The sequence below is a fragment of the Mytilus trossulus genome, chromosome 6 (assembly GCF_036588685.1).
Source record: "Mytilus trossulus isolate FHL-02 chromosome 6, PNRI_Mtr1.1.1.hap1, whole genome shotgun sequence".
In the NCBI taxonomy this organism is placed as follows: domain Eukaryota; kingdom Metazoa; phylum Mollusca; class Bivalvia; order Mytilida; family Mytilidae; genus Mytilus; species Mytilus trossulus.
The window spans coordinates 18,421,851-18,443,764 of NC_086378.1; the positions used below are offsets into that span (position 1 = coordinate 18,421,851).

General features: G+C 32.4%; 1 protein-coding gene across 1 annotated transcript; it reads left to right on the forward strand.

Annotated features, from left to right (window-relative positions):
* Positions 1-2,313: 2,313 nt before the first annotated feature.
* LOC134723243 (uncharacterized) lies at positions 2,314-11,386 on the forward strand. The gene is made up of 2 exons (XM_063586865.1): positions 2,314-2,430; positions 9,591-11,386. Exon 2 carries the CDS (start codon positions 9,628-9,630, stop codon positions 11,341-11,343), a length of 1,716 nt encoding a protein of 571 aa, XP_063442935.1. The 5' UTR covers positions 2,314-2,430; positions 9,591-9,627; the 3' UTR covers positions 11,344-11,386.
* The last annotated feature ends 10,528 nt before the right edge of the window (positions 11,387-21,914 follow it).

Sequence of the window (21,914 nt, forward strand, 5' to 3'; positions counted from 1 at the left end):
AAATGAATAATCTGTCCTCTCAGTTTAGAAAAATAAATAACCGATCAAAAAAAATCCTCCTAGAAAACTAAGTAAGGAGCCTGTAATTCAGTGGTTGTCTTTTGTTGATGTGTTACATATTTGTTTTTCAATCCTTTTTATACATAAATAAGGCCGTTAGTTTCCTCGTTTGAATAATATTACATTATCATTTGGGGGCCTTTTATAGCTAACTATGCAGTATGGGCGTTGCTCATTGTTGCAGGTCGTACACTGATCTATTAATTTCTGTCATTTTAGCTTCTTGTTGAGAGTTTTTCAATTGGCGATCATACCACATCTTCTATTTTTATTTTATATAACGTTTTATGAATTATTTATCAACGAAAAAAAAAACAGATCTATATAACCAATGTACTAGAGGCTTCAGACGATGGTCAGACACAAAAAAGAATGCGGCGGGATTAAACATGTCAGCCCCCAACCCTCTCCCAAACCTGGGACACTGGTGTAACAGCACAACATGATAAAAACAACTGTATACTTGCAATTGGCTAAACTCAAAATGTCGGTCAAGGCACAAAAAACCATATACTTAAAATATTGACTGAAAGTTATTTCAAAGCAAATTACAACTAAGAGGTAAATTATGTTACTAAAGTATCAGTCAGTATATATCCAACGCAAATAGGTAAAGACGTAATAACACGCATTAATTTGACGTGCAATGCGGCCAAATATAAGTAAACAGTATCGAGAGTATGCACGATATTATGAGTTCTTTTGCCTTTGAACTTTTTTAGTATGAAACCGTGAAACTTCGAATCAGCTCCCTGAAAGCAAATAATGATTTTACCGGTTATATATTTTATATATAAAACGTAATTATATTTTTTTTACTTATGTTTGTTGCAAAAAAGTTATAATATCAACATTATTTATTACCCTTTAATTAAAACTAATAATTATTTTCTAATAACTTTTTTTTTAAAAGTTGTTGGTTAAATTTGATAAAATACATCAATTGTTTCATTTGCTATTTTCTTTTCCACAAATACTTAAACAGCGGGTGGGATATCCTAGCTAAGATGATCCTCAGATAGCTTCGATGTGCATGCTGAGACATGTTGTATAAAGTCGGTCATAACTCTATCATATTTTTTTCCTAAGAATATCTTATAGGACCGATCTGTGGATAGTTTCGATAAACAGGCCCCAGTTCTCAAAATGTTATAACATGTATGTAACAAGTTGATTTTTATTTCAACGAATAAATGTCTTTTATTTACTCTCATTTATATTTTAGGCCTTAAGCTTAATGCCTGCACACATTTTTTTCAAGATTTAAGCCTAAATCCTAGGATTTAAGACTAATGCCTAACATCATTTATGCAATAGACTTACTGCCTAGGCGTTAGCTTATTGCCTAGGATTTAAGCTTTATGCCTAATTTCACGTATTGCCGCTAACATATATCTATAATACTAAAATTACGAGGTCCAATTTGTCAGCCGTCATCACGTGAAAACGACGAATCAAAGAATTCAACTGTATATACAACTTATAGTACAAAGGTGTAGATTAAAAATTACACCACTCCAGGCCCTTTTGTTTTCCACGTAATTAAGATTAATATTGCCAATAATTAAGAAGTTCCGGGTCGAGTCCGATACCGATACCAATAGTATAATCACCTGTTACTTATTACCTTATCTGTACGTTCCGCATCTGACAGGGGCACCACCAAACAGTGTATGCAGGATTAATATGCTATATACACGGGTCATAATCACAGGGTTGAAACTACTAAATTGTCAAATTGTTACCTATTGTAGTATTTTTCTAAGATAACAATACGAATACTAAAAATCTGGACTTAAAATAAGGCGTATAGGTACAGTTTTCAATTTGTTAGCGGGCATGAGTGACGTAAAACAGCGAATCAAAGAATTCAACTTAATTTATAACTAATATAGGACAATGCTGTTGATTAAAACATACTCCATTCCAGGACCTTTAGTTTTCCAAATAATTAGTATTTATCATGACCAATAATTGATAAGTTCCAGTTCGACGGGTTCAAACAGAAAGATTTGAAAGCAGAGAAAACTGTGTATCTTATAATCGGCATGATTTTATCAGATGACAATACTAATACTAAGGTAAAGCATGCGCATAGTTTTATACTTTAATTCAGTCACGGACCCGCGATGTCACGGGTGTGTTCTAGTGATCATATATATTTACACGGTTCCGAAGTTATCGGCTAGTTCTCTTCCTCGTTATGTTTTTATTTGTTGGTCCTAGGTTAAATACGTGTATATTACTTCCAATCGATGTTATGGCTGACATGATCATTTACGTATGACGTAACCAAGAAGAAGTTTGAGATTTGCAATACTTAGAGGCAGTTGAATATCAACCGTCACGGAACATAGTTTAAATTACAAGGTATAACAAGAAGTTTTATTCAATTTCTAAACATTTGCTATACGATGTGATCTTGTTTTTATTGACAACGTCTTCTTTTTATATAAATAGATAGTCCAGTGGCATATTGATACTTTGTCAAACATAATATAATAGAAGTAAACTAAAAGTGAAATTTTATATTATATTATCATATACAGTTGATAAATATATGGCATATTGATGTACTTTCGATACTTGACAGGGTATTATCTATCATAATAGATCTGGGAACAGCATGTCAATATATATATAAAAACAAATGTGTAGATTATCGATCTTCTAACACAACTTTATATAGTTTCTCCTTTGTTCAGTGTCTCCAAAAGAATATTGTAGATGGCGCTTTAAAAATAACGATAAAGGAAAGAAATATTGACAAAAATGTATAATATTAGATAAGGCAACGAAAATTAAACTCTCGAGAAGAGAACCGGGGGTGGGGTGGTGCTGGGTTATGGGTTGTTTCTAAAATAATATAATGATCCCCAATTTGACGACAAAAATATTGTAGTCAAGCAGATGACAAAAAAAATTATTCTGAACCCAGTTTTTCACCATCAGATACCTTATAGTTTTATATTTTGAAAAAGCTAATGTCATTGATAGCGTAAAAAATCTTAAATTAGAAATGAAAAATAAAATCCGACTCAAAGACAAAAACTAGAGTCTCTAAAGAGCCTGTGTCGCTCACCTTGGTCTATGTGAATATTAAACAAAGGAAGCAGATGGATTCATGACAAAATTGTGTTTTGGTGATGGTGATGTGTTTGTAAATCTTACTTTACTAAACAGTCTTGCTGCGTACAATTATCTTTATTTATAATGAACTTGGCCCAGTAGTTTCAGTGGAAAATGTTAATAAAAATTTACAAATTTTATGAAAATTGTTAAAAATTGACTATAAAGGACAATAACTCCTTAGGGGGTCAATTGACCATTTCGGTCATGTTGTCTTATTTGTAAATCTTACTTTGCTGAATATTATTGCTGTTTACAGTTTATCTCCATCTATAATAATATTCAAGATAATAACCAAAAACAGCAAAATTTCCTCAAAATTACCAATTCAGGGGCAGCAACCCAACAACGGGTTGACCGATTTATCTGAAATTTTCAGGGCAGATAGCTCTTGACCTGATACAAAGTTTTATACCATGTCAGATTTCCTCTAAATGCTTTGGTTTTTGAGTTATAAGCCAAAAACTGCATTTTACCCCTATGTTCTATTTTTAGCCGTGGCGGCCATCTTGGTTGGTTGACCGGGTAACGCCACACAGTTTTTAAACTATATACCCCAATGATGATTGTGGCCAAGTTTGGTTCAATTTGGCCCAGTAGTTTCAGAGGAGAAGATTTTTGTAAAAGCTAACGCCTGACGACGGACGACGGACGCAAAGTGATGAGAAAAGCTCAGTTGGCCCTTTGGGCCAGGTGAGCTAAAAAAAACTTGACTGTCCACCCCCTGAATATAAATCGTTGCTCACTTTAATACAGAATTGACAGAAACAAAATATTAGAAGAATGCTTATCAAATTATCTACCGTTTCATATATGTTTTTATACTTGAATGATATTTTTTGTATTTTGCAGATTGTAAGTAAATTGTCTTAATTTGTTAAAATTAGACTGGTTAATAAAAAAGTAAATTCGATGAAATAATTTGTCTCTAGCGAAATATAGACTCACAAAGGTACTGTTCATCTTTTTGTTTGCAGTTTTAGCAGGTTTCAGATATAGGGGTGATCTGCTGTTTACGATAAACAGGTATGCATTTAGTTTTGAATTGCCTGTTCTTTGACTGTTGATAAGGTTGAACAATTGTTTTGATGGGAAGTCATGTTTTACTTTATTTTTAACTTCTGGGTAAAATCTAAAATAATGAAGTCTGGCACTGCTGTTTTCCCACCTGCTTTGCCATTGTTTATGCAATATAATTCCTTGCTACCTTTTTACATCTAGTTTTGTAACAAAATAGTTTGGTCAAAGCTGGCGGATGCTCCTGTGGCACAGTAACTTGTTTTTACTTATTGAAAGGTTATGATTAGTCTTTGGAATATAAACACAAAGTATTTAACAAGAGTGCACACGATAAAATGTCTTGCCTTCTATACTAACCATTGATATTATGTTGATAGTCCTTAATATAAAGCTTGACTACAACTATTGCATAATCTAACTATGATCCAAGAAAGTGAGGTAAATGTCATATAAACCAAAAAATAAGTATTAGATAAAATACAAAGGTAACAAAGAAACAGACCGATAACAACTGTTGCCGGATAGTTTTTCTGCACGAGTACTCAGGTCAAGCATCGCCTCGGACCTTGACCTGACTACAAGTGCAGAAAAAACTATTCGGCTGGTTGTTACCAGTCTGTTTCTTTTGTTGCTTTTGGTTTTTTATCTGACTTGCACGACGTTTTAAGAAAGTAACAATACATTTTGAAAGACTTAAGATTTGAGAAACTGTGATAGCCATAAAGAAGTAAATGTAAGTTATAGTATAAGCAAATTTATTTTCATTTCCCTTCAACCAATCTAATAATTTGATTTGATAAAAAAAAAAGATCCATTTCAAGTAAAAGATGAATGTTGTACAAATTTAAGACGATTTAGAATGCAACTTCGTAAAAAAGTAAAATATTAAAGAAATATTTTAGTGGTGAGAAGGATAGCGTTTGATTTTTTATGGATGAAACGGAAAGCCGTGAAGAGGGGGGGGGGGAATTCATTTTAAAATTTAACAGGCTGTAAACTTTATGTTTGGTGCAAACAAATGCAGGATATGCCATTCCATCCCCCGTCCCCTTAACAAAATCGTAAAAATCGCGCGTTTGTTGCCAAGTACATGTATTTAATATTCAGTGGTGGGGGTCCCGGGGGTTGGAACAACCCTTTTTGATGATCAATGCCTTTAAAGGATTTAAATGGGGACATATATATATATAAAGTTGCCCAACCTGTTTTGTCCTGGATATGGACCTGGATCCGCCACTGATATATATTCGATAACAATTTAGATGTATTAAAAGAATGAATTTCCTACTTATTAGTGAATGAAATGTTTATGAAAAAATGAATTTTGTCTTAATATTATATAAATTCAGGTATACACTTTTTATTTTTTTTTAATTCATGCTCGTCTCTAGATTTGCAAGTGTTGATTGGGATTAAACACGTGTTATATTATGATCCAATCGCAGCTAACCGCCCAAAATTGTGGACATAAGTTGAATGATTTTCTTCTAGATTTACTGCTTATTTGGACGTGTATTACATGAACACTTTTTTGTTGATAGGATCGTGCATTGGTGAGTTGATAGGTATTTTATCTTTTGATAAGATTTGATTTTTGTCGAGCCTTCGACTTTGGTCGAAAAAGCGAGACTAAGCGATCCTACTTTCCGTCGGCGTCGGCGTCGTCGTCGGCGGCGTCCACAAATATTCACTCTGTGGTTAAAGTTTTTGAAATTTTAATAACTTTCTTAAACTATACTGGATTTCTACCAAACTTGGTCAGAAGCTTGTTTATGATCATAAGATAGTATCCAGAAGTAAATTTTGTAAAAATAAAATTCTATTTTTTCTGTATTTTACTTATAAATGGACTTAGTTTTTTCTGCGGGGAAACATGACATTCACTCTGAGGTTAAAGTTTTTAGAATTTTAATAACTTTCTTAAACTATCCTTGGTTTGTTCCAAACTTGGACAGAAACTTGTTTATGATCATAAGATAGTATCCAGAAGTAAATTTTGTAAACAAATAAATCCATTTTTTCTGTATTTTACTTTTAAATGGACTTAGTTTTTCTGCGGGAAACATAACATTCACTCTGTGGTAAAAGTTTTTAAAATTTTAATAACTTTCTTAAACTATCCTGGGTTTGTACTAAACTTGGACAAAAGCTTATTTATGATCATTAGATAGTATCCAGAAGTAAATTTTGTAAAAAGACAACTCCATTTTTTCTGTATTTTACTTTTAAATGGACTTAGATTTTCTTCCAGTGAACATTACATACAGTCTGCAGTTAAAGTTTTCAAAACATTTATTAGATTCATTTTAAAATTATTCTAGATTTTTACCAAACTTGGACAGAAGCTTTTTACAATCATAAGATAGTATCAAGAGGAATATTTTTATTGATTTTTTTCCTCATTTTTGTTTAGCCTGTGATTTACAGCAAAAGTAGGCGAGACACTGGGTTCCGCGGAACCCTTACAAATTTTTTAGTATATTTACTAGTTACTTTTTAACGCCATCACCCTGAAATGTTTTTGTTTATATTAGCACTATTTACGGTATTCAGAAAATCAGGAACCATGCAAAACATTAATTTATCATCTGCTTGACCATAATATTTTTTTTCTAATAAAATTTAGGATCAAAATATCTTTTTTTTTGGAAGAAAACCATTTCCCCCTTTTTAAAGTTAAAAGTCTACTCCCTTAGTGTACTGATATGAATAGTATTTTACTGGAAATGTTTGAAAAAAGATATTGATGCTACCGTAAATATTTTGTTAAAAAAAAAAGACATGAAATAAGTTGGTGAACCAAAGAGTTCACATCTAATTGAAAGTTAAAGTGCCCATGAACTCCCTGGTCATACACGAGTGATTCTATTCATAAAAAGTGTCCGTGTAATAATTAAAAAGAGTCCGTGTATCATCTAAAACAAGTGGCTGTCACAACGACAGCAAACCGGATTTATTAGCATTTATTTGTGTCTTGGCAATATCACAAGAACCATTACTGATGATTGGTGAAAGTTAAAATTGTCAATATCAAATTTGACCTCTATTTTGTCATCAGTATCAACATATTAAAATTTGAAAAGCTTAGATTGAATGGTTTGTGAGTTAATGCAACAATGTGAATGGAAACACCATTTTACGACCTTTCAAGAACCAAACTCTTGAACGGTAAAAGTCAAAATCGTCATTATTGAACTTGACCTCTATTTTGTCATCAGTAACAACATATTAAAATTTGAAAAGCTTTGGTTGAATGGTTCATGAGAAAATGCACAGACACGACTGGAAACACCATTTTTCAATCTTTCAAGAACCATAACTCCTGAACGGTAAAAGTCAAAATCGTCATTATTGAACTTGACCTCCATTTTGTCACCAGTAACAACATATTAAAATTTGGGAAGCTTTGGTAGAACTGTTCATGCGTAAATGCACGGACACGACTGGAAACGCCATTTTTCAATCTTTCAAGAACCATAACTCCTGAACGGTAAAAGTCAAAATGGCCATTATTGAACTTGACCTTCATTTAGTTGTCAGTAACATCATATTAAAATTTTAAAAGCTTTGGTTGAACGGTTCTTCAGTTAATGCACGGACAACATTTGATTGCCGCCCGCCCGACCGACCGCCGAGCATCCCCAATTTAATAACCGACATTTTTGTCACAAAAATCCGGTTAAAAAGTCCGTGTAACGCCCGTTAATGTACTGTTTTTCTATAGCTCTGCGGGAGGCAAAGTCGTACAAATACATGTACACCTTACAATCATTCAATACATTAAATATAGTTGACCTATATAATTGTTTATATGGTTTCGAAGAAACAGATTTAACCACGAAAACTTAACATTGACAAAGAGGTCAAGGTCAGATGAGCCATACCAGGCAGACATGTACAGCTTACGATCCTATCATACAACAAATATAGTTGACCTATATTGTTTATAGTTTAAGTAAAAAGATCAAAAACAGTTATTGGTTCTTCCCTATAAAGTTGATCAATTGTACTCTATTGTGTTTTTGGTGTGGATCCAGAATTCCCCAAATAATGTTGTTATGTTCTGTTTCTTTTTTCTGAGTTTTTATCAACGTATCCCATGGTCAGTGATTCTAAGTGTTCTCCGGCGTTTTCTATTCATACTGAATGAGCATTTTAGATTTCCCCGGCAAAGTGACCGTCTCCTTTGCAATGACTCTACATATAGCATTTGTTTCTCCCCTAAGGCTGTCCAGCAATGTATATCAATCTTTTGTGGATATTATCTGTCTCTTATACTCAATTTTGTGATCACCTTGTATAACGCCACACGCGAGATGAAGACTATGTTTGACACGGGGTGGCAATTTCAAAGTGAAGAAAAACTTTAAAATTTAGTTCAAGTATCAAAATTTCCATTTTTCAGAATTTTTAGTATCATATAATGTACTGCACGAAAGGAACTGAAACAGTTACAAATTTTGAGGCTTCATATGCAAATTCCTGGATGAAACTACTTTAGACGATCCCCCCTCCCCCGTATCATTTATATAGAATTGAATTCCATCAAATACAAGCTTCTTATTTAAAATTATTTGGTTTAAAAACTAATTTGTCATCAAAATATAAAGTGTCGCTTGGGGTGTCAGATTTCGTGTCTCCAGAGGTAGAGACTTTAGATTAAAAAAAAAGAATATATTTGCATATAAATATTTTAAAATTCTGTCCTTTTACCATTTGAAAAAAAGATAGAAAATCAGCAGCCAGATTAATTTTTTTTTAAATTTTGAATCGCTGTTTTGAAATCGTCAAGAAAAGTAGTGTCATCGTCTTTAGGTCTCCTTGAAGCTGTATTGTCATTTGATGATAAAAATGTCGGTGCGTGTTTCATTGGAAAGAGTAATCACATTCGTTTTAGAGTGAGTGCTTTTTGCGGCGTGCACGAATGCTTTTGGGAGGAACCTGGTGAACTTTGATACCAATGATGCCGTTTGACTATTGGTGGCTTCGGCTTAACCATATACCGAGATCTGCTGTATGATTTTCCTTCATGTTTCGGTGTATTGAGCCACAGTCGTGCTCTTTTTTCCTGACCATGATAATGACTGAAAAGGACAAGAAATCATTTTCTAGTAATACAAAAAATATTTTGAGTCATTTTTTACTATTGATGAAATCAAAAGCACATGTTCAATAAGACTGAAAAACAGACAAAATGAAGAAACGTCAGTTTGTAATTTGTTATCATAATATGGTAGATGTGTTTGAATTAAAAAGTATCAGATACACAGGTAAACACGTCATTTAAATAAACCCAAAATAGCTTTAAAATCATAAATATAGAACTAAAAGTATTCCTTAATTTAATTTATCAAAATGTCAAAGCGATTTAATTTTTTCAGATATCAGAAGAAGATCTTAGCAACTGTTCGTTCAGCGATGGCAAACAAATTGGAGAATATCATTTACTGTGGACCATGCGAGTCGCAACATTTAACTAATATTGCAGAGCTTTGGTGTCCAAATTGTACTGAAGGCTTATGCTCAACCTGTTTGAAGTACCATAACGTTTCAAAATCTACTCGTATGCACAAAACTATAACAATTGAAAATCTCACAACTCTGCCAGATTTTGTACGCGACATAGATTATGCCTGTTCAAACCATTCCAATGTTCTTGACCTATACTGCAGTGTGCACGAGAAAGTATGTTGTATGGATTGCATAACCAGTGATCATTCTGAATGCCCAGGAATTACGTCACTTGTTAAAGTAGTTCAGGGGGTGAAGGAATCAGCATTTTACCACAGCATTATGAAAAATATCGAAGATCTTACAGAATATGCTTCAAAACTTCAAAAGAATAGAAATGAAAATGCTGACAAGCTACAACAAGAGAAACGCTTCTTGTTTGAAAAAGTAAAATCCAAACGTAAAGAAATTGCATCTCATTTAGATAAATTAGAAGAAGATCTCTTGCAGCAGATAGACTCAACAATGACGCAAGAGTCGCAACAAATAAACGAAGCTGTTTCTAATCTGCAGAAAAAAATCGATACACTGACAGAGTATAAAAGTCAAATTTCTTCATTGATTGAAAATGCCACTGAAGTTCAAACGTTTTTAGGATTAAAAGAAATAGACAACAATATTGTCAAAGAAGAAGAAAACATGTCTCGAATGGTGGTAGAACCTGGCATGAAAGAAACCAGTGTAAAAATGGAGTTTGCTAATGAAATTGATGGCTTCGCAGACGAAATTAAACTGATGGGTAATCTAGAACTTAATAAGGTAACAACAGACATGCGTTATGCTGGAACGAAATCACAACTCGCAAAAAGTTTATCAAATATTAAATCAGGAATAGACAATATTAAACTGTCCTGCATAACTAAATTTAAAATACCTTATAATTTCCAGGCGGAAAACAATATTTGCAGTTGTGCTATATTAGCAGATGAGCGAGTTATTTTGTTAAACAAGTGCTCAAATGAAACATCAGGTGGGTTGCATATCTTTAAAAAGAATGGTGATTACCAGGAACGCGTTTTATGCACTTCTAATCCATCTGGACTTGCAGTAATGAATAAGTCTGAAATTGCTGTATCTTTTTGTAAAGAAAAATCCATTAAAGTATATGAATCAGAAAAATTCACTGTACAACGCTTGTTGATAGATGGTCACTTATTCTGTGGATTATCATGTGAATCGGAATGTTTGATTTCTGGTGTTCGAAATGAAGGTATATATTTCATAAGCTGTAGTTCTGGGACGATTCTGAAAATTCTCCCAACGGATATAACACATTTAAACTATGTACATATAAAGGAAGGAAAAACACTTATTTCCGATTTTCAAAATAACATTCTACATTGTCGAAGTAGTGATGGCGAGCTCAAATGGAAATTTTCAGACAATGTCATGAAAGGGCCTAGGAACATATGCACAGACAATTTTGGTAATATATTTGTTGCCTCCCGGGATTCAGCAAGCATAATCGTAATATCTTCAGATGGACATGATTTCAAAAAAGTTCTGGGAGTTAAAGATGGTGTTCAATGTCCAAAAGCTGTATGCTATGATGTAATGCAATCTATATTAGTTATTGCTAGTGGAAATGGACTTGCAAAAAAGTACAAACTTTCCTATATCTAGAATAAAATCGAATATATCGCTTATTCTTAGCAACATATTTTTTCCGAACAATAGAAATATCATGAAAAAGGCAGGATATATATATTAGATATATTTCTTGTATTAAAGCTCCAACAGCCTGATTAATGTTCGTTTCTTGTGAATAGTTGTCTCATTGGTTAAACTACGTTATCTAGTTATACTCCACGCAACAAAGTTGTGGAGGGTATAATGTTTTTGACCCGTCTGTTTGTCCTGTTCTTTTCATCGCAACTCCACGAAACCTTAAAAACAAATTTCATGAAACTTTGTAGATAATAAGGACATACTATGTAGATGTGCATATCGGCAGGAAATTATGATTCAATTTTTTTCTAGGATTTATGTCCTTTTGAATTTATTGGCATCAGTATACTACTGCAACAGTTTGTCATCACAACTCCTTTGAAACCACACAACAAAATTTCAGGCAACTTTGTAGGAACAGTTTGTCAGCGCAATTCCTCTGAAACCAACAGAATTTCATGAACCTTTTATAAATTATAAGAGGGGGGCACTGAACACGGAAACACGTGAAATAAAAATCGCAAAAATGTAGCACGAAAAATAAAAATCTGGAAAAACGAAGAACGAGAAATAAAATCGTTAATATTAAGAAAAAAAGTACCAGCAGTTATTACTCAGCCGTTCTTGGAGATCATGTAGACATTGTAGACCTTAAGTTTAAGCGTATGCTACTTACATATGATTTTAAAAAAAATATTATTATGATGGACTTTATTACATGTATATAGCATACATAAAACTATACAATAGAAAGAAGAATGGTAACAATATACATCAATTTCAATTATATTACAAAAGGTACTATAACTCACTGAGTTAGTTCCAATTTACTTTTTAATCAAATGCGGAACAATGCAAGAACGAGAAATTAAGAGCACCGACACGGAACACGGAAAATAAATAAGGGGAAATACGAAGCACGCACATCAAACCAAACACGAGAAAACGAGAAATAAAACACCAAAACACGAAAACACGTGAAATAAAAAGGCCGAAAACGTTGCACGAAAATAACCCTTTACCACCCTCTTATAAGAACATATTATGTAGATCTGCAAATCGACATGATATTATGATTTATTTTTTTAGGAGTTATGCCCATTTAAACTTATTGGCCTTAGTATATTACTGCAACAGTTTGTTATCGTACCTCCTCTGAAACTACACACCTGAATTTCATAAATCGTTCTTGCTACTTAATAAGATGTTACACCGTTAATTCGGGCCTGAACAAAAAGTAGTACGTATTTAACACAAAATAGTTCCTATGCATGGGTGTAACTGTCAAAACATGTAGAATATGTAGGTAGTTTTGGTATCTGAATGACTGGTGATCATTGAAGAACACTTTTTGACTCAATAGTTTTGAATATTAAAAATCTGCACCACATTTAAAAAAGAGGGTACATTTTGCCTGTTTGGCAGATCTATTTTGGTACATCAAAAGTTCCGGGAACCAGTTTTGTTTTCAGTACAAGACATCATAAAGTGTTGCTTTTCCATGCAAATAATTGCCACTTTATTTGTTCATTATTTGTTTTTAGATTTGATTTCATCATTTACGACTTTTTTATTTTCTGTCTTTGAGGAAATAGCAACAAAAATGTGGTGCACACTGAATAACCCACGTAGAGGGTTATTTCAAATTGTGCACAATATTTTTCATGTTATTTCGAATAAGACGCTTGATGAACGTTAATAGTGCATGCGATCCCCTCTTTCTGGTAAATGACGTCATAAAGGCGCCTATAATGACGATATTTCCGGTAAAAAAACAAACTCGAAAGTTATGGAAGGGAATATCCGCCTTAATTATTCAATTTTTAATTAAAATTTTGTGAAATGCAATTTCTTAATTCGTACCATGCGATTTGTTAATTTGTAAAATTCTATTTCTTAATTTGTAACATGTATTTTTTTTCATCCGTTACATGAATTTCTCACAGGTGCTTGAGGACAGGATCCTGTATAAGCCCCATATAGTCCCTCCCCCTTTTTTTTTATATTCATAAATCTCAGATTTTTCGATATATATTACTTATTTGTACTTATGTGTACCATATATATACTAATATACCATATTTATACTCTAAATATGCATGTTTACTATCAACGTGAATCTCGACTAAAAGGGGGAGGGACTATATGGGGCTCATACAGGATCCTGTCCTCAAGCACCTGTGGAATTTCTAGATTTCTTGATTTGTGAAATGTAGTTAATTTGTTTGAGTCACATTTGGTGAGATCGCGTCTGTATAATTGTTCCCGCTGCCAGCCAATGAGAAGTTCCGTTTGTAAAGAAAAACTACAAGTTAAAAATCTACCTGTTACAAATCAAGAAGTTTGACAAGTCTCGAATGAAATAGTTTCACAATATTCCACACGAGGTCGCTGTGGAAACGGTGCTGTGGAGACGGTGCTGTGAACTCGTACCTTCGCAAAGTGGTACCCAATATTTACCAACGCGTATGCATACCAACTCGCACCCAATATTTTATAATTTATATCTATCAAGTTTGTTATATTCTTTTCTATGATATAACAAAATACACATAACTAAGTGCAACTGCATGTATTAGTATCCTGATGCAATTGGTTTTCAAAGCAAACCAGGAGTAAACCTCGGTAAACACACTGTCACTGTCTAGTGTTTTTGGGTGTGGCGGTAAACGGTGTCATCCTGGTTTGCCCACTTTTAATTACATGTATATGTAAACATAGAGGGAATTGTTGTTTTAACAATTATAGTTTATATCTGAATTATAGTCATATTTTTTACCTTTTATTTTACCTGTAAATTTTTAAAAGAATATTATATTCTGCTATCAAATCAAGGAAAATGTGCAAAGCTTTTCTATATTTTATATTTCTTTGGCAGGAAAATGTATTTGTATTTATAAAAAAATAGGAAAAAATGTATTATTATTCCAATTTATCAACAAATAATTTTAATTATTGGTATATTCTGAAAAAAAAGTAAAAAGTAAAAAAATGAAACTACAGATTTATTAGATCAAATCTCATTTGAATATCTTTGACTTAAAAGTTTATTCAACTTTATTCTTAAAATTTTAATAAAATACACAGCTCTAATAATTAAATATCAAAAATATCAAATTAGAATATAAATGGAACTGTTCAGTAGCCAAGCTATGAATATGACACAATTTGAACAGTAATCTGCATCCAAGCTAGCATTTTCTTTAAAAAAAAAAACCAGCAACAATAAAAGAGCTTTCAAAAAATAATCATGATTGCTAAGAACACCAGTTAGAACTTCAACCAGAAAGACTATTTAATGACTATGAGACAACCAACAATGCAGCATGAACAGTGTGGCCAAGAGTAAATGAGAAATGCTTCTACTCCCACTTCACCCAGTGCATTTTGCGATAGGCACAGAAAAATGGACTACAGTCATGTATAAAGAAAATGAAGACATTACTCAACTGATACGACAAGCTTCAGTACTACTTCTTGTTCCGCCCACCTTGTTGAGGATGTTTGGCTGAGCACTTTAGAAGACATTGGAGAAACTAAAAACAAAACCGCTACAATTTCATTTACAGAATATAATTATGACAGAGTTCTGTGTTGAAAGCTACCGCTTTCTATGGAATCACTATTACACAGAAGGACCCCGCACCACAAATCACCTGTAAGGATGCCATGGCACAACAAACTTAAGAAGAGACTCAAACATGCCCGCCGAAACACCTACGAGATCGGCAAGGTACTGAAGGAAGACACAGGCACTCACAAATGCAACATTATCCAGTATGACGACGATAAAGAGTAAAAGACACAAGACTCCAACTACCGAAAGACCGATGCCAACAAGACTCATCAACTTGGTAGTTTACTCTGACACAGCATCCTATCTTCTCCATTAGAACTGAACAATGAAGTGAAATATTGTAAATTTTGACTTTGTAAATATAATGTTTTGTGATGTATTTATAAAAGATTATATTTATCCTCATTTTATATATTTCCTCATGTTATGCATTTATTGAAATATGTTAGCAATAAAAGAGATCTAATTTTTATCATGAAAATCATTCAAAAACTAATGAACTATTAAGACACTTTTGTAACTGAATATCATTTTTTTTGTGTTATTTGTTGTGTACATGTATGTATGTTGAATGAATTTATATTAAATTATTGAGAAAAAATATTTGATTTTTTTAATAATTTTTCTATACACTGAAAAAAAACAACAACCTGAATATATGGAAAACACTTACAAACTATATACCTAAGTTGGAACAGACTATACTTTTGTATGCTCATTAAACCTTTTGTCTTTTTTGTTTTCTTTACTAATAGATAATTGGTAGAATTAAAAGTGGGCAAACCAGGAGTAAACCAAATGTCTAAAGTTAACAATTATAATAATAATCGTCTTAAACAATCTGCTCTATATTCCGGAAACTGTATATAAGACGAATTTAGAGTAAACAGGCTGAGTGTAATAACTCTTCGTCAACAAATTTTGACACGACAAATACTTGTGGGTGCTATTTATAGTTTCGTATAAAAGATATTCCTCGACTTAAAAATGGACATGGATAGAAGTCCCTTTTTATCAACATAACTGGTGAAAACTCATGTTTTTTGTATTTGGTTGTAATAATATGTTAATTAACTTCAATTAAAGCAGGTTGAATGATTAAAATAATTTACAAAAATAGATTAAATATACAAACAAAACAAATATTTTATTTGCCAATCACGGCGCCCAGAATGAGCAGAATAATTATAATACAATTTTCAAACATATTGTAAAGTAAATTCAAAATAGGTTAAACAAAGTACATAATATGATTGATTTTGATTTAGTTGATTGACATAATATTAAAGAAAATGAAGTAGGCAATTTGTAAATAATAAACATATATAATACAATATGACCAATGTTTTGAGGGAAGACAACACTGTAAACAGTCTGGTTTTTTTTGGCATTGAAAATTGAAAACTTATTTGCAGCCACTGTACAGGCGAACGTACTCTGAGGCATGAATTGTTTGAAAGACCAGGTAAAAATATATGAAATTCAAAAAATATTTATAAGTTACAGAAATCTGGGATTTTTGATGATTGTTGGCATTTTTTAACCCAAAACATCATAAGAGCAAAAAAATGAATAACAATTTATTTCAGAATATGATTTAAACATATTTAATCATCTATTTCAATATCTATTTGACCTGAAATATCATCAAGAAAGAAATTGCAAAATATTTCAGGAAATCTGTAATTTTTGTTCACTTTTTGCCTTTTTTACCTATGATCTATTTGATTCCTAACCAACAGTTATTATTTTGGTATAAAATTCGATATCACCTTCAGTAGGTCTTGCTTTAACTTTGTTAACATAGTTATTTATATATGTATACACAAAAAATACTTCAAGAAGTGGAGGAACTGCCTCCCTGACTCACTGCAACAACGTATGATCTATTAACTTATCAGAAAATTATATACTATCATGCATGTTATTCAATCCATCTTGTATGGGAAAGGATTTGTATAGGCACTGCCTTTTGTCCGATCCCTTTGTATAAATGTACATTTGATATTTGAACAATAAAATATTTTGAATTGAAAAAAAATTGAATTGAATTGAATCATAACAAAAAATAATTTTAAAATCCAGAAATCTATGATTTTTGATGATTTTTTGCATTTTTTAACCCAAAACATGAAATCAGAAGAAAAATGAATAACTATTTATGTCAGAATATGATTAAAACATATTTAATCATCTATCTCAATATCTATTAGACCTGAAATATTAGCAAGAATGAAATAACAAAATATTTCCAGAAATCTGTAATTTTTGTTCACTTTTTGCCTTTTTGCCCCCAAAATATCAATCCAAACATAAACAAATGTATGTTTTTTTTTTCTTTCTGAGAAATGACTTGTAACTAACACATAGTCAAATCCTATCAGTAATTTCTTGAAAGATGAACCATTACAAAAAATAATTCTAAAATCCAGAAATCTATGATTTTTGGTGATTTTTTGCATTTTTTAACCCAAAACATGAAATCAGAAAAAAAATTAAAAGCTTTTTATGTCAGAATATGATTTTAACATATTTAATCATCTATTTCAATATCTGTTTTACCTGAAATATCATCAGCAATGAAATAATAAAACATTTCCAGAAAACTGATATTTGTTGATTTTTTGCCTTTTTAGCCCAAAATAGCAACCAGAAACATATATAATTATATTTTTTTCATTGGTAAATGACTTATAGCTAATACAATATTGATTTTGATATCATATTATCTTAATATTGAATCAGAACAAAAAATACATGCAAATTCCTGAAATCTGTGATTATTGATGATTTTCTGCATTTTTACCCCAAAAATGCAGAATTAGTGAAATATTGAATTTTGAAACTTGTTTTCATATAGCAAACATGCAGATAGTCAAGTAATTACTGATGAAATATTTTTTTGGGACAGGGTCATTTTTGGTACTTAGTGAACCTAGTCCTTTAAGAAATAATTTCTTGTAGTTCCTGAGAAAAATGAAACGACAATTTTCAATTTGGCTGTCACACGTAATGAGTAATGAATTTGAAAACGCATCACACGACAAAGCCGACTTCAATAAACCTTTTAGCAATCCTTGTAATGTAGTTTATGAAAAAGATGCAACTAAAATTTTTATTGGACGGACGGACGAACTGACGGATGGACGGTTAGACGGACCGGGACAGACAGAGGTAAAACAGTCTACCCCCACTTTTTCGAAGCGGCGGTCTTATGATTGGGTCAACATTTATCATGACATTAAGACATTACAATACTTATATGATATAATCATCTTTATAGCATTATAAGTCTCAGTCACAATCGGAGCAAAGACAAAATAGAAAAAACCACCAACTAACACATTGATATCAAATAACAGTCAAGACATGTACTCCATAATTCAAAAGAACTAACAATGTAAATCATGCCCTCCCCCCCATAATAGTAAGGTTTTCTTGTGTTAATATCGGAAATTTATCATATTTATCTTACTTTTTAAAGTTCTAGAAATATGGGGAAAGAGTTTCTCCCTCAAATTATTATGAAGTGAGCATTCGATTTAAAAATGACTCTCATCCTCAACATTCTTTAAATGAAAATAAATGTCAAGTTTCCAACAAAACACATAATGTTTTTAAAATTAGACAATTTGACAAAGACACAAGCAGGACAAGAATGTCACACATTGTCTTAGATTTTTTACTAGTTTGTTATTGGCTTTGATATTGCACTCATTCTATTTGAGCACTCAAAATGCGTTGACTTTATATTTCTGCGACAAAATTAATTTAGATAAAACTTGGATGAGTGATATCAGGAGAGAAAATGTTGCGACCAAGAGGGCGGGTAGTGTTATCCAACTCCGATATATTTATTTATGTAGTTAATAGTGGGGGAAACCTCACTTCCCTGATACGCGAAAAGGGGGAGCCGAAGATCTAGTTAAGTCTTAGATGCATGATATTTTTATTAGTTGTTAGTGCCTGAACTAGCTTTCAGATAACTGCGACAACCATCAGATCTGTTCCTATTGTCTTTTTGTTGTCGGGATGTACAAGTACCCGGCCACGTTCACTTGTATTTTCGTCCATCTGATGAGTTAAGCCTTTTTCAACTGATTTTTATAGTTCGTTCTTATGTTGTACTGTTATACCACTGTCCCAGGTTAGGGAAAGGGTTGGGATCCCGTTAACATGTTTAACCCCGCCACATTATTTATTTATGTGCCTGTCCCAAGTCAGGAGCCTGTAATTCAGTGGTTGTCGTTTGTTTATGTGTTACATATTTGTTTTTCGTTCATTTTTTTTATACAAATAAGGCCGTTAGTTTTCTCGTTTGAATTGTTTTACATTGTCATATCGGGGCCTTTTATAGCTGACTATGCGGTATGGGCTTTGCTCATTGTTGAAGGTCGTACGGTGACCTATAGTTGTTAATGTTTGTGTCATGTTGGTCTCTTGTGGATGGTTGTGTCATTGGCAATCATACCACATCTCCTTTTTTATAAAGAAGGTAGATCATGACACACATGCGAAAAAATAGCGAACTAGAACAGCACAGACTGATGTTCCAGTTCGCTATTTTTTCGCATGTGTGTCTTGGGACGAGGGTAAGGATTGAGCAGTTGCCATAAGCTTGTGTATTAACTCCAATTTATTGAGACAAATATCCCGCATAGAAATCCAGACAACCACACATATCAGAGAACGCAGTTGGTCTTTTTAGAGAAAATTTACCTATACACATAAGAAAAACGCATTGTCGGAATTATGGAACGCCATAGCTGTCTTATGTGTCTTTTTTATTGCTTTTCTATTATAAGATGGTGCTTTTCTATTATAAGATGGTGGTTTTCTATTATAAGATGGTGCTTTTCTGTTATAAGATGGTGGTTTTCTATTATAAGATGGTGCTTTTCTATTATAAGATGATGGTTTTCTATTATAAGATGGTGCTTTTCTATTATAAGATGGTTGTTTTCTATTATAAGATGGTGGTTTTCTATTATAAGATGGTGGTTTTCTATTATAAGATTGTGCTTTTCTATTATAAAATAGTGGTTTTCTATTATAAGATGGTGCTTTTCTATTATAAAATAGTGGTTTTCTATTATAAGGTGGTTTTCTATAATAAGGTGCTTTTTTATTATAAGGTGCTTTTTTATTATAAGGTGCTTTTTTAATATAAGGTGCTTTTTTATTATGTGATGGTGGTTCCCGTGATTAACCGGGAGTGTGGGGAAGCACTAATGACAGGACGATTGCCCGGATAATGACAGGACGGTTGACCGGCCGAGATATTTTTTTGTTATTCGGTAGATTGGTTTAATATTTGTAGACCTTAAAGATATTAAAACATATTTAAAACTTTATGAAAATCAAACAAAATAAGTGAAAAAAAATATTTTTGAGCAAATAAAGTTGACCGGACGGTATTCACACTCGTCGTTATACGCTACACATATATTCAACTTGTCGACAACAAGTGTTAATATCTTTGACAATATTTGTCCAAGTAATTCAGGAATCTGTGAGATTTAAAAACAAATTATACGAAAATATAAATTTATAGTAAAACAAAATATATTTCTGCTAAAAAAGTTGACCGGACTGAATTCACATTCGCCGATGTGTTTAACAGAGACATGTATGATACATGAAGAGATTCGCACATCTATATAATTATATTTTAGGTCTTTGGTTTTAAATATATAAACAGGATTTTCTTTCTTCACAGAAGGTTGACTGTCAGTAAGAAGTATCTGATGATCTTGACTGCCATTATCAGCATACCTCAATCTTAGTAGATATCGGTGTTTATACAACCTTTCTTTTTTGAATGAGGTATTTTTAACTTGGCTGGTGTTTTCAACTTGGCGGATGTCTTTCACCTGGCTGGTGTTTTGTTGTTTTTGGAGACTGAGGTTCCAAGGGAAAGGACACTCAAATAATGTGCCCCCTAAAAGTCCGAGAAGCAGTGCAGTATTATACAAAAGTAAATTTGTGTTCGATGCCTTTATTTTCTATTGTAAAGTGTCTGAACACGACTGAATGCAAGTTTACTCCTTCGATGTTAAAGGTCATATTGGAATACATTGTTGTTGTTTTTTCAAATGATTTGATACCGGCAGATTGGTGGTCTCACTTTATAAATTTAATCCATGTCAGCTATCTAGTTTATCTTTAAAAAAAAGAGAGAGCCAGTTTTGTATTCTTTAATAAAAAGTTCAATTCACTGTAATCTTTGTTTGGATTCTGATTGCCATTTGATTTTGGGACGACCATTTGATATTCTGGGGGGGGGGGGGGGGCAGGAGGATTTTGAAAATAAATAACTCAGCCTTGATAATCATAAAAATAAATGGTTTGTTCTGTGGTAGTTTGAAAATAAATGACCTGACTTGCAATGTATTGAAAATAAATAACTCAGCAGGTCTATAGCTTATTGCCGGCCTTCAGCGGTTCCAAAACCCTTCAAAAAAAAAAATTCCTCGCTCTGCTCGGCGAAATATGTTTGACAATACTTTGGAAAGAGGCTAGGTAAAGCCAAACTAAATTAACTTTAATACTAGGTATGTATGCAATACGTGTATATTGCTTGGGAATATAAATGATTCATTTCCTTTAGAAAGTTATAAAATACTTCATCTAATTATACCAATTGTCTTTTATAATATACTTATTACTATGTAATTGTGTTTCGTTTGTCCTGTCTTGCAATGTATTATCTGAAAATGTTTGTATATATTGTACTCTTGTACACAAGCATGTGTCTCACAGTCTGAGGTTATGAATGAAATCTTGAATCTCAAAATTTCTGAAGGGGATAATGATCTACTAGTATTCTGATTAAATGTTACACAATGACTTGACTATACATGTATTAATGGTTTACCTTTTTTAAATGGTTATTTGGATGGAGAGATGTCTCATTGGCACTCACCTCTTCCTATATCTAATTATTCAT